This window comes from Halichoeres trimaculatus, unplaced genomic scaffold (genome assembly GCF_033239565.1).
Source record: "Halichoeres trimaculatus isolate MK-OKI-2021-1 unplaced genomic scaffold, fHalTri1.1 fHalTri1_scaffold_9, whole genome shotgun sequence".
Taxonomy (NCBI): Eukaryota; Metazoa; Chordata; class Actinopteri; order Labriformes; family Labridae; genus Halichoeres; species Halichoeres trimaculatus.
In genome coordinates, this window is record NW_027437188.1 from 34,275,046 (window position 1) to 34,287,500 (window position 12,455).

At 44.8% G+C, this 12,455-nt stretch overlaps 3 protein-coding genes across 3 annotated transcripts in view; all 3 read left to right on the top strand.

Moving 5' to 3' along the window:
* The first annotated feature begins 3,775 nt into the window (after positions 1-3,775).
* LOC141797369 (olfactory receptor 11A1-like) lies at positions 3,776-4,720 on the top strand. Its single transcript, XM_074678684.1, has one exon. The coding sequence runs from the start codon at positions 3,776-3,778 to the stop codon at positions 4,718-4,720; it is 945 nt and encodes a 314-aa protein (XP_074534785.1).
* Positions 4,721-7,655: 2,935 nt separating this feature from the next.
* On the top strand, positions 7,656-8,600 carry LOC141797370 (olfactory receptor 11A1-like). Its single transcript, XM_074678685.1, has one exon. The coding sequence runs from the start codon at positions 7,656-7,658 to the stop codon at positions 8,598-8,600; it is 945 nt and encodes a 314-aa protein (XP_074534786.1).
* A 3,363-nt stretch (positions 8,601-11,963) lies between these two features.
* Positions 11,964-12,455, top strand: part of LOC141797371 (olfactory receptor 10H2-like) — a 945-nt gene continuing 453 nt past the window's right edge. Inside the window, exon 1 of the mRNA XM_074678686.1 lies at positions 11,964-12,455. This exon is cut by the window's right edge and continues 453 nt beyond it. Within this exon, the coding sequence (XP_074534787.1) occupies positions 11,964-12,455 (492 nt within the window).

Consider the following 12,455-nt stretch of genomic DNA (forward strand, 5'->3'; position numbering starts at 1 on the left):
TCGCTGTGCGCACAGGGCGTGACCGGCGCACTTTGCAAGTTTCCTGCAGTGCCAAGAGAGGCGCAGTACAGGCGCAGTCCAGGCGCAGAGCTGCGCGTCCACGCCTCCCTCCGCGCAAATGGCAGAGAGGGAGGAGAAAAGCCGTGAGTGGGTTTAACACGGCCGAGCGCTGTTTTCACAAATCAAATGAGCGCCTCTCCTCGCCTTTGAATGCCCTGCGGCCGAGGCGCAGCGTCTGATTGGTCTGACTGATCGACAGCACCGCGGAGAGAGTGCTGGTAGCGGAGACGGTCAGAGCCGCTGTCCCTGCAGCAGGTCAATGGACAGCGGGGCGCATCGGAGGACACGACGCGCGTCACCGTGTGGGCCAGCTCCCGGGACAGATTTAATCTGTTCCTTTGTCTTTATTCGGAGTAAAAAATGAAGAGAAAGTTACACAGCTGGCTTATCCATTCAGAATACTTTTGATCCACCTGCACTCCTGGTTTGTCATCACCAAATAGAGCCTTTAGTGATATACTGTACACTCTCCTGGTGTCTCCGCCTCATCCTCCTTACAACAATGTACTCCATCTTTTTAGATCACGTTAAAAATAAAGACTAAAACAGAGAAATATGGGAAATCACGGGTAAATCCTGAGTGACACACATTTATTTTGTCTCTTTTTTCTTCGTCTTTTCTCTCCCTCTTTTCTTTGAATTAAATGAAATGAGAGAAGCCAGATATATACTCAGTATCAGATGTTAAGGCTGTTTATTGTTTAATTGTAAGATGTGCATCAAACTTCCAGCTGCCGTCAGGTTAACTTTCCATTATGACAAACGGCTTTAATCCGACATCAGATGTGACGGGACAGTTAATATAGATACAAATGTATATGCTGGTTCAGACAGTTACATTAAATAGTGATTGCTGTGATTGTTTACTGCATTAAAATGTGCCTGACACTCTGGAAACCTGCCTCTGAGGCTTTGATGACATGTGCGCACATGTGCGCCTGTCACCAAATTACAGCTGCGTGGGGTGCGCTCTGCCTTGCGCCGAGGATAGACCAGGTTGGAGCTGGCGAGCTTTCAGCGCACTTTTTTGGCACGAAATTGTCACTGCGCCAACATGAATCTGCTGACACCTCCCCCTGGTGCGCCGTCAACTCCCCCTGGCGCGCCGTCACACCCATCTCTGCGCAGACGGTCTACCAAATTGTCAAACTGGCAGCGCACGGCGGTGTGCCGCACGAAATTAGCACTGCGCAGGCTGCGCCAGGCTTGCGCCCCCAAATTAGAGCCCTATGTCTGGTCCCTGGACCTCAACTGATAGATAATTCCAAGGAAGAGGAGCCTGATTAATTAGTGCTCTACCTCCCACACTACTTTCAGAGACCCTGGGTACAACGAGCAGGCCTGCGTACTGAGAACGTAGATGGAAAGTCCTCAAGGACTTGCTCAGACAGCTGGCTCAAAGAGAGCTGGAGGAAACCAAAGCATGGACTAGTTTCTCTGCATCACTCTGAGACAAGATGATTTTCCTAATATGACGAAGATGAAAAAACGTCACCCCTGAAACCCGTTGGATGTGACAGTTAAAGGACAAGTCCTGCATGGACTGCAGCCATGTTGACGTGTAAACAGCAAGCCAGTGTTTTGAGTGAAAACGCTGATGTTACGCCATAGACTGTCACCTTAATCTGACATCGGTTTATCATCGCTTTGTGAAAATGTGTTTGCTTTGGAAGTGAATGAACAGTCACTCTGTCCACGGCACAGCCAGGGGTGATGACGTAGCGATGATTGAGTGGCATCTCGTTTCTTAGGGCCATGTTGTCGTGACTTCCCCTCGGCTCTGGGCCAAGGAAAAGGGGTAGATTAAGGGGTAGAATGACGGGGGGAAAAGGATGCAATAACAATTGGGATTAGTCCTTTATTTACTGGAGGTTGGTTGGGAGAGTGGAGGGCGTTTGAGAGGTAAAGCTGGGTGTTGTCTGCGTGTAATGTTAAATTTATGGAAGATATTGCCAAGGGGGGTAGACAGATGATGATTGGAATGGGCCCTTATGCCGCGGCCACACCAAATGCGAACTCGCAAATTTATTTGCGCGAATCGCCTGTAACAAACCGTGTGAACGCCCGTGTCTGGACGCTGGACTATTTTGACAAGCTGAGGGGTGAACGCGCGTTAGTGCGGCACTGCGCACGCGGTGTAGAGAGCCCGTTCATTCAAAGACCGAAAGTCCAAAAGAGCATCTGAAAAACAATGACCTGTGGTTTCAAAAGCATGACTGGAGAGTGTGTGAAAGCTTTGGAGATCACAATCAAGGCCTGCTGCCTCTCCCTGGTAATCCACCTCCACCAGCCCTGCCTGGCTGTTCCCTACGATCTCACCCTCGACCCCCCGAACCCCCGACCCATGTTCCCGGAGGTCTCGCTGGGGATAATGAAGGGGTGGAGGAGAGAGAGGAGCACAGAGAACTTCCATCTTTTCCCTGGCTCTGCCCCTGCCCCGCTCCTCCCTCCTCTCTATCAGGCTCAAAACTCCGCTGAGGAAAACACAGTCGGACTCAGTGATGACCCGTGCAGGCAAATCCAGCCGGAAACGAATGTTTACAGAACTTACCTTCAAAACCTGTTTCCTCAGCAACTTTCACCCAAGCCTGCTCCTTTTTTTCTGGTCTCTGTAGAGTTCACACGTTGTATCGTATAACTCTGGATGCGCCCAAACGAGCAAACGCCCCTAACGCACCACGCCACATACCCCAAACATGCCGTCCGGGGCGAATCGGCGTCTAAACGCGTCTTTGCATTGACTTTGCAAGTAATCTCGCTGCAAATTCACATTTGGTGTGGCCGTACGATAAGACAGAGCCCTGAGGAACACCAGTAGTGAATGGAGGGACTGGGCTTTGGGGCTTTGAGTTTTGGATGAACTGATTATGGCCAGAAATATTCAGACCATCAACCATGCCTCATTCAAAGTCCCTTAAACCACCTTTGTTCCTCATTCTAATGCTCAGTTTGAACGTACGCAGTTCATCTTAAAAAGGTCTACCTAGCTGAATGCTGCAGAGCTGCTGCTATGTGGTTTGCTGATCAGACATTTGTGTTAAGAGCAGGTGACCAGGTGAGCAGATGAAGCTAATACGGTGAGTGAAATCCATGACTGCAGTGGTAAAAAATGAAATAAACCAATGGAAGAGGTCACATTGTCTATCCCATCATTTACATCAAAACCCTCTCATACCCTCACATGAGCTGCTCAACTGTGACATTAGCTTGATGCTAACAGTTACCTGTGCAGAGGAGTATTATAAACTCTGTAGCAGAAAGCTTGAGTATTATCACCCGCAAACCTCATCACACTTACATCCCTGTGGATGTTTCTTCCACATGAAAGAAAAACATTGACTTTAAAACACATTTTTAGACCTCCTCCTGTTTGTGGGTCACCAAGATTCTTGTGTCCATATTCAAAAAAATCCTGGACCTGTCTGAAACAAACACCACCCTTGTCAGAATTGGCCCTTTCAGTCTTGTTTCTGAGACATGCTGTCACTTGGATTAGCTCATCTCCTCAGGTCATGTGACCGTCATGGTGGGTATTTAATCACAGGACGCTGGACCGGAAGTTAAGTAAGCAGCATGTGATGTGCTGCAACACTGGACTTAAGGAGACACAGCTGATCCCAGTGGGTATCTAGACTCTATGTAACACCTCAATAAAACCTGCCCCTGCTGCAGGTCCTGGTCTCATGCTCTATGAGGTAACAGCTCAGGATAAATCATGATCAATGTGACTCAGTTCTCTCATTTCAGACTTGGTGGCTTTTCTGAAACCAGTTTTCTGAAGTACATTTATTTCCTTGTTGCAATGTTGATCTACATGTTGATTCTTTGTGCCAACCTGTTGCTCATTGCTGTAATCTGCAGGAACAGGAGCTTACATGAGCCCATGTACATGTTTCCATGCAGTCTGTTTGTTAATGAGCTGTTTGGTAGTACAGCTTTCTTCCCTTTGCTCCTGGATCAGATCCTCTCTGACACTCACACTGTTTCTGTTCCTCTGTGTTTCCTGCAGATCTTCTGTCTCTATTCTTATGTGAATGTCGAGTTTTTTAATCTGACTGTCATTTCGTATGACAGATATGTTGCTATCTGTTATCCTCTGCAGTATAACTCTCTTATGACTTTTAAAAGGGTGAGTTTGCTTATTGCAGCAGCGTGGTTAACTGCTTGTTTTTGTGTAGTTTGCACAGTGTCATTGAGTTCTACTCTGCAGCTGTGTGGGAACCTGATCAACAACATTTACTGTAACAACTACTACATCGTCAAACTGGCCTGCTCTGACACCAGAGTAAATAACATCTATGGACTTGTTCTTACTACATTTTCAGTCTTTGTCCCCCTGGCTCTGATCTTCTACACCTACATGAGGATCCTCAGAGTCTGTTTCTCAGGCTCCAAACAGACGCGACAGAAAGCTGTCTCTACCTGCACACCTCACCTGGTCTCTCTCTTTAACTTCTCTTTTGGAATTTGCTTTGAAGTGATTCAGAGCAGGTTTGGGATGAGCCGTCTTCCACCTCTGGTGTCTGTTTTTCTATCCCTGTACCTTCTTATTTTTCAGCCTCTCTTAAACCCCATTATTTACGGCCTGAAAATGACCAAAATCTTTGACATATGTAAACGTCTGTTTTGTTCTAAGCTTCTGTTAATCCATCTGAGATAAAAAAAAAAACATGTTTGAAGACTTGTCCAGACCAGTCACTGTGTAAGGGTGAATAAATTAGATGAAATGATGAACAATGATTGTTCCAACTGTCTGTTCTTAATCTGCTCATGTTAAGTGTCTTTACGTTAACTGCCTCGATAGTAAAGAACATTGCATACAAAGACACTTCAAACACGCCACAGAGTAACTGAGAATTTATCATTACTAGACTGATTTCATGTGACGTAATTAACTCCAACTCGACCATGCTATTGGCAGTCTCACACAAAACAGAACTGGGATAATTGTCGCACACAATGGTACATTTTTGCTGTGGACCGAAGAAATAACACTTCATATGCTTTTGATCACCAAATATTATTGCAGATTGGGCAGAGCAGTGTAAACATTTAGGTTGCTGATTGTAAAGTTGCACACTCTACAGATAATATCTCTCCACATTCAGTTTAAAAAACATCACTTTTAATACAGATTTAAATAAATATGTGTGAAATATATTTGTCAAACATTATACATATAAATGTGGAATTTTTTGGTCAATGTTAAATTTTATATATTAATTTCATTTCATTTTCCACCGCTTATCTGGGTCCGGTTCGCAGGGGCTGCAGTGTCCTCAGTAAGACCAATAAACCCTGTTCCCGGCCACTTCCACCAGCTCCTCTGGGGGGATTACCAAGGCGTTCACAGGCCAGTCCAGAAATATAACCTTTCCACTGTGTCCTGGGTCTACCCTGGAGTCTCCTCCAAGTTGGACATGCCCAAAAAACCTCCCGAGAGATGCCCGAACCACCTCATCTAGCGCCTCTCGATGCGGAGGAGCAGCGGCTCTACTCCAAGCCTCTCCTGGATGTCCGAGCATTGAACCCTATCTCTAAAGCTGTGTTTCCACCAAGCAGTCAGGGTCGGTTCAGTACGGTTTGGGACGGTTTGGTACAGTTAGGCCTGATCCTGTTTGTGTTTCCACAGCAAACTGTGCCCTCTTGTGGTGGGCGGCGTGTAAGCCGGATGCTGGAAGCCGCAGCTGTTAAACAATAGCGCGACGTCGTAGCAGCTTACCCCACTATTAAATCCAACGAAGAAGAAAAACGCGACTCAGTAAACGAAGAGCACGGATGGAAGACATGCAGCATTTCGTCCTCTCTGTGATTGTCATGTAGCTCTTTGATACAAAGAACAATCAAGTTTTGTTTCAGAGAAGTCTGTGTGCCACCAGGAGAAATACAACCGCTGTCGGGGTAAGTGACGATTCTTTTAGACCAATCAACGGTCTGCAGTGTTGTAGCTCCACCTTCCGAGAGCGGTTCGGTTCAGTCTGGCACCCGTATGAAAGAGTCCCAAAAAAGTAGGCCGGCTCGTCTGGTTTTTTAGGGATGTGTCCCAGGATGAGTCAGAGGAAACGCCGCAAAAAGCGCGCCATACCGAGACAAACCGAACCGGTCTGCTTGGTGAAAACGCGGCCAAAGGCTGAGCCCAGACATTCTGCAGAGGAAGCTCATTTCAGCTGCTTGTATACGTGATCTTGTTCTTTTGGTCACAACCCACAGCTCGTGGCTATAGGTGAGGGTTGGAATGTAGATTGACCAGTAAATTGAGAGCCTTGTCTCTGGCTCAGCGCTTTCTTCACCCAACAGACCGGTATATCGTCTGCATCACTGCTGATGCTGCCCCGTATATGTTATATACACAATGTTATAAATAAATGTCCTGATTCTAAATACTTAACCCAGTTTCTAAACATTTAGATTAGACTGATTATTTATCTAAAATTTCTAAATATTTTGTTAAGATTTGTAGCATGTACAGCTTTACAATCGGTGCTCCATACCAGCAACTGTCCGAAGAACAGGGCACTCATGTTCTTATGGGTCTTACAAGGTAAACCTTACTGGACTCTCAGTTCGTCTTCTGGTAACCCAACAAGAAGGAACCCAAAATGTTCCTCTAGCGACCGAGAGACGCTGGACACCCCAAGGAGCAGAGTGGGTGATACTGTGATAGATCAAGCACACCCTCCATCCCTTCCTCCCTCTAAAATCTAAAGTCCAGATCCACCATTGTGGTCTGAATCACTGACACTGTTCCTGGTCTCAGGAAGTGTCAGTTAAGATATAGGAAGTCTTGGCCTGAGGGTGTTGGCAGTCTCATTAGCACCCGCTAAAACAATACTAACTTTTAACACAGCCCTCATGGACTTCAGCCTCAGTCTCTCATGAGATACACAAAAAGTTCTTTGTGCAACCCATATTGGACCAAAGGACTCGCGGACCTGGCCTCCACAAGATGTCCCCAGCTCACACTCACTGGACATGAAGGGTCAAGCAGGTCTGTCAGACCAGCCCCACTTCTTTTGATAAAGGAGCTGAGCCCATCAAAGATTTTTCAGTCTTCCTGAAAAAACAAACACCAGGATGGAATCAATACCACAACACCAAGCTGTAAACCCACACAACTCAGGCTGAATGTCAGCATACAGGAAACTAATGATGAAGGAAAGATGCTCATTTAATCTTCTCATGTGCTCAATGATACTTGCTTTGTTAGGATCCAGCATGACTCAGGTCAGTCTGGGAAAACTGTCCCCTCACCACCATTTGATTTCCAATAAGTTCAGTTTTGTGTATTGAAAGTTTTTTATCCACATGGTGAATCTTCATTTTCCTGAGACATGACGTCACTTTGATTAGCTCATCTATTCAGGTCATGTGACTGGTGTAGAGGGTATTTAGTTACCAGCAAATTGACTCTGCAGTAAAGTCAGTCGCACCCTCTCACATTACTCTGATGAACAGATGACTCTTGAAGAAAGTGCAAACAAACGACTCCTGGTATCAGGACAAATGAGGTCTTGTGACATAAAGGAGAGCAAGCTCTGTGAGTATCTAGACTTTGTGGAAGGTCCCCATGTTAAGGTAACAGCTCAGGATACATCATGATCAATGTGACTCAGTTCTCTCATTTCAGACTTGGTGGCTTTCCTGAAACCAGGTTTCTGAAGTACATTTATTTCCTTGTTGCAATGTTGATCTACATGTTGATTCTTTGTGCCAACCTGTTGCTCATTGCTGTAATCTGTAGGAACAGGAGCTTACATGAACCCATGTACATGTTTCCGTGCAGTCTGTTTGTTAATGAGCTGTTTGGTAGTACAGCTTTCTTCCCTCTGCTCCTGGATCAGATCCTCTCTGACACTCACACTGTTTCTGTTCCTCTGTGTTTCCTGCAGATTTTCTGTCTCTACTCTTATGTGTATGTAGAGTTTTTTAATCTGACGATCATTTCTTATGACAGATATCTTGCTATCTGTTATCCTCTGCAGTATAACTCTTATATGACCTTTAAAAAGGTGAGTGTGCATATTGCAGCAGCGTGGTTAACTGCTTGTCTTTCTATGGTTTGCATTCTGCCTTTAACTTATACTCTGCGGCTGTGTGGAAATATCATCAACAGCATTTACTGTAATAATTACAACATTGTCAAACTGGCCTGCTCTGACACCAGATTGAATAACATCTTTGGGTTGGTTTACTCTCTAATTTCAATCTTTGTCCCCCTGACTCTAATTTTTTACACCTACATGAGGATCCTCAGAGTCTGTTCCTCTGGCTCAAAACAGACGCGACAGAAAGCTGTCTCTACCTGCACACCTCACCTGGTCTCTCTCTTTAACTTCTCTTTTGGGATTTGCTTTGAGGGCATTCAAAGCAGGTTTGAGAAGAGCCATCTTCCACCTTCAGTGTCCATTTTTCTGTCCTTATACTTTCTTGTATGTCAGCCTGTCCTTAATCCTGTCATTTACGGCCTGAAAATGTCTAAAATCTCTGTCAAGTGTAAAAGTCTGTTTTGTTCCAAGGTTATGTTAATCCAGCTGAGATAAAAACATGTATGAACACTTTGAATAACTTCTTCATGTGTGTGAGAGTCACTGTGCGCTCAGACAAAGAGCAGATGGAAACCTTCCTGTTTGCTGCTGATCAGAGCTGGCTGTGAGTCTGTCTCATATACAATAACTGTGAATGTGATTCATGTGTTGATGAAGTAACATTTGTGTGATTTCATCAACACTGTGAGTTTGTAAAGTGTCAGAAAGCTTCACTGTGTGAGGATGAATAAATAAAGTAACTGAAAAACGATGATCATCTTGTCAGAGTCTGTTCTGAATCTGCTCTTCTATAAAGACACTTCATAGATTAACTGAGAATATATAATTTATACCCTCAGTGCCATTAAAAACTGTCTTTTCATAAAAATCCATCACATTAAACACAGAACCTGGCTTTGGCTTCTAACATGGGTAATTAACAACCCTGACTTTTTTCTTCCAATTGTTTCACCTGAAATTTTAAAGATGTATAATAGTAACAATAATTGCACTTGTGAATTTTAAGTAGGAAACATAATAGACACTGAAGGTAAAAAGAAAACTGAAAAAAACAAGAAAAGGTTAAAAAATAAAAATAGAACAATAAAGAACAAAAAGGAAAAATTAAATCAAATTGTAAAGTCAAATGTGAAAAAAAAAACCAATTGAAACATAAAATAAATGATACACACAACCAGGTCAACCTGATCAGAAGAAAAAAAAGAAAAAATGCTCAGTAGTTTAAGATTTCAAATGTCACACACCCCTGCCTCCTGTACAGGCAGGGATGAGACAAACTTTACAAGTACACAGTTGCAAATGAATATACATACACATAACAGAGTCTGATAAACAAGTATCTTTAACAAAAATCACTCTGGAACTGAAGGGAAAAGATCCTCTTAGAGCATGTTCGATTTTGTCAAACTTCACAGAACGTGATATACAATGAACTCATTTTTATATGAAGAGCTGTGGACTTCCACTTGAGCAAAATTGGCCATTTTGCCATCAAAGTTACAAAGGCCATCAGGTCCGTCTTTGATTTGGCCAAATGTAGGGCTGGTGAGGTGACGCCAAATTAAACAATAAATGGATGGGGGTCTATGTTAGTACTACAGGATGGGCAAGACCAAAAAATGTGACTTCTTGATGCAGGTGACTAATTACATTTCAAGCAGTGAGGGCGCAGATCTTTCTGTTCATTTCATTTCCTTTCATTTCATTTTCCACCGCTTATCTGGGTCCGGATCCAGGGCGGGGGGGCAGTAGTGCCATCAGCGAAGACCAATGACCCCTGGCCCCGGCCATTTCCACCAGCTCCTCTGGGGGGATACCAAGACGTTCGCAGGCTAGTCCAGAGAAATAATCTCTCCACAGAGAGATTGGGCATGTAAAAATAATAAAAGGCCATAATAGAAGTTGTGCTCTACAAAGCCAGCAGTGTGCCTGGACATATCGTAGGATTCTAATCCCTCAGAGACCGACATGTCTGTCCGAGACCTATCGAGAACAGGAGACCCCGAGACCAAGACAAGACCGAGACCAAAGACTGTCAAGGCCGTGACAAGACTGAGACCACGAAAAAGTGGTCTTGAGACCAAGACCGGTCTCGAGAACTACAAGCCTAGTGTATGAACGGGCGGTTCTGCCCAACGACGGCCGCCGCTGTCATGGGGGGGTACTGTCACCGGTCAAACCGGCCGCCAGCAGACCGGCAGCAACGGCCGTTCTGGACTTCTCCAGAACGTCCAGATGGCCAGTCCGCCCCTGCTCTCCACCATGTCTGGGGTCTACCCCAGGGTCTCCTCCAAGGTTGGACATGCCCAAAACACCTCCTGAGGGAGGCGTCCAGGAGGCATCCTCACCAGATGCCCGAACCACCTCATCTGGCCCCTCTTGATGTGGAGGAGCAGCGGCTCTACTCTGAGCCTCTACCGAATGTCTGAGCTCCGAACCCTTTCTCTAAGGCTGGGCCCAGACACCCTGTGGAGGAAGCTCATTTCAGCTGCTTGTATCTGTGATCTTGTTCTTTTGGTCATGACCCACAGCTCGTGGGCCATAGGTGAGGGTTGGAACGTAGATTGACCGGTAAATTAAAAGCCTTGCACTCTGTCTCTGCGAGTTATTATAGTTATTATTAATGAGTTATTAGAGGGGTGAAGTTGGCATGAAAGACGTTTTCAAATCTATCAGTGACTTGTATGCCAAAGGAAAGAAAACTTTCATGAACACTTCTAAATGGTAGATTATTGCGGGGAAAGACATTTTGCAGAATCATTATGTGGCATAAATTCAGTCTTTCCTAGATTGAGTTTATATCCCGTTGGTTGACCAAAAATTATGAACACATAAAGAATAGCAGGAACAGAAACAGAGGTTGGACGGATATAATAATACATCACGCCTGCTCCTAACTTTACTCCCCTAACAGTCCATAATGGCGTATAGTAAACCTGCAGTCAAAGATTTGGTGCGGCCTATTGTTGTTGTACCTGCAGGCAGTGATGAGTCAGGTGAGGGTGCAGGCTACTTGTGGCCCACTCTGCCAGACCCTGTCTTTCGGTTGTGTAGATGTCATTCTGGCCTCAAAAGACTAAACTTGACCTACAACCTCGGCTTCCCACCACGCCCCGTAATTAACAACTCTGAGACTGTGTTTGGACCAGAGGGCCCAGGAACATGTAATCCCTGCTAAAAGATTCCCCAGAAATAAATAGTTCCTGCTGCCCCATGTTTTTCTGACTGTGCAGCCAAAAACACCAGTAGATGTTGCAAAACGGAACTAGACTAGTAGAGGGCATTAAGACAACAACTACGATCTTTCACTAAAAATGACACCATGGAAGGAGACAGAAAAGCTGTGTGGCACTAATAGCCTGTTAGCATCAAGGATATTCATGGGATACTCAAGAAGTGACAGTTCTTTGACCAATCAATAAAGAGCAGTGTTTCTATGTCCACTCTTCGGGGATGGACCAGCATGTGTGGCACCCCAACAGGAGGATACCAATGACTCACTCAGTTTTGTGACTTAAAAGTTTTTTTATCCACATGGTGAATCTTCAGTTTCATGAGACATGACGTCAACTTTGATTAACTCATCTGTTCAGGTCATGTGACCAGCACTGAGGGCATTTCATCATCAGCACACTGACTCTGCCGTAAAGTCAGCTGCACTCTCTCACATTATTCTGATGATCAGGTGGACCTTAAAAAGGGCACACAGACGACTCCTGAAATCAGAATGTGCAGTTTAACGCTGGATGAGGTCTTGTGACATAAAGGAGAGCAAGCTCGGTGAATATCTGGACTCTATGTAAGACCTGCTGCAGGTCCTGGTCTCATGCTCTATGAGGTAACAGCTCAGGATATATCATGATCAATGTGACTCAGTTCTCTCATTTCAGACTTGGTGGCTTTTCTGAAACCAGGTTCCTGAAGTACATTTATTTCCTTGTTGCAATCTTGATCTACATGTTGATTCTTTGTGCCAACCTGTTGCTCATTGCTGTAATCTGTAGGAACAGGAGCTTACATGAACCCATGTACATGTTTCCATGCAGTCTGTTTGTTAATGAGCTGTTAGGTAGTACAGCTTTCTTCCCTCTGCTCCTGGATCAGATCCTCTCTGACACTCACACTGTTTCTGTTCCTCTGTGTTTCCTGCAGATCTTCTGTCTCTACTCGTATGTGGGTGTTGAGTTTTTTAATCTGACTGTGATTTCTTATGACAGATATGTTGCTATCTGTTATCCTCTGCAGTATAACTCTCTTATGACTGTTAAAAGGGTCAGTGTGCTTATTTCAGCAGCATGGTTAACTGCTTGTTTATCTGAAGCTTGCACAGTGTCTTTGAGTTCTACTCTG

Coding starts and splice junctions, on each gene's coding strand:
- LOC141797369 (XM_074678684.1), top strand. CDS start 3,776: ATGATCAATGTGACTCAGTTCTCTCATTTCAGACTTGGTGGCTTTTCT.
- LOC141797370 (XM_074678685.1), top strand. CDS start 7,656: ATGATCAATGTGACTCAGTTCTCTCATTTCAGACTTGGTGGCTTTCCT.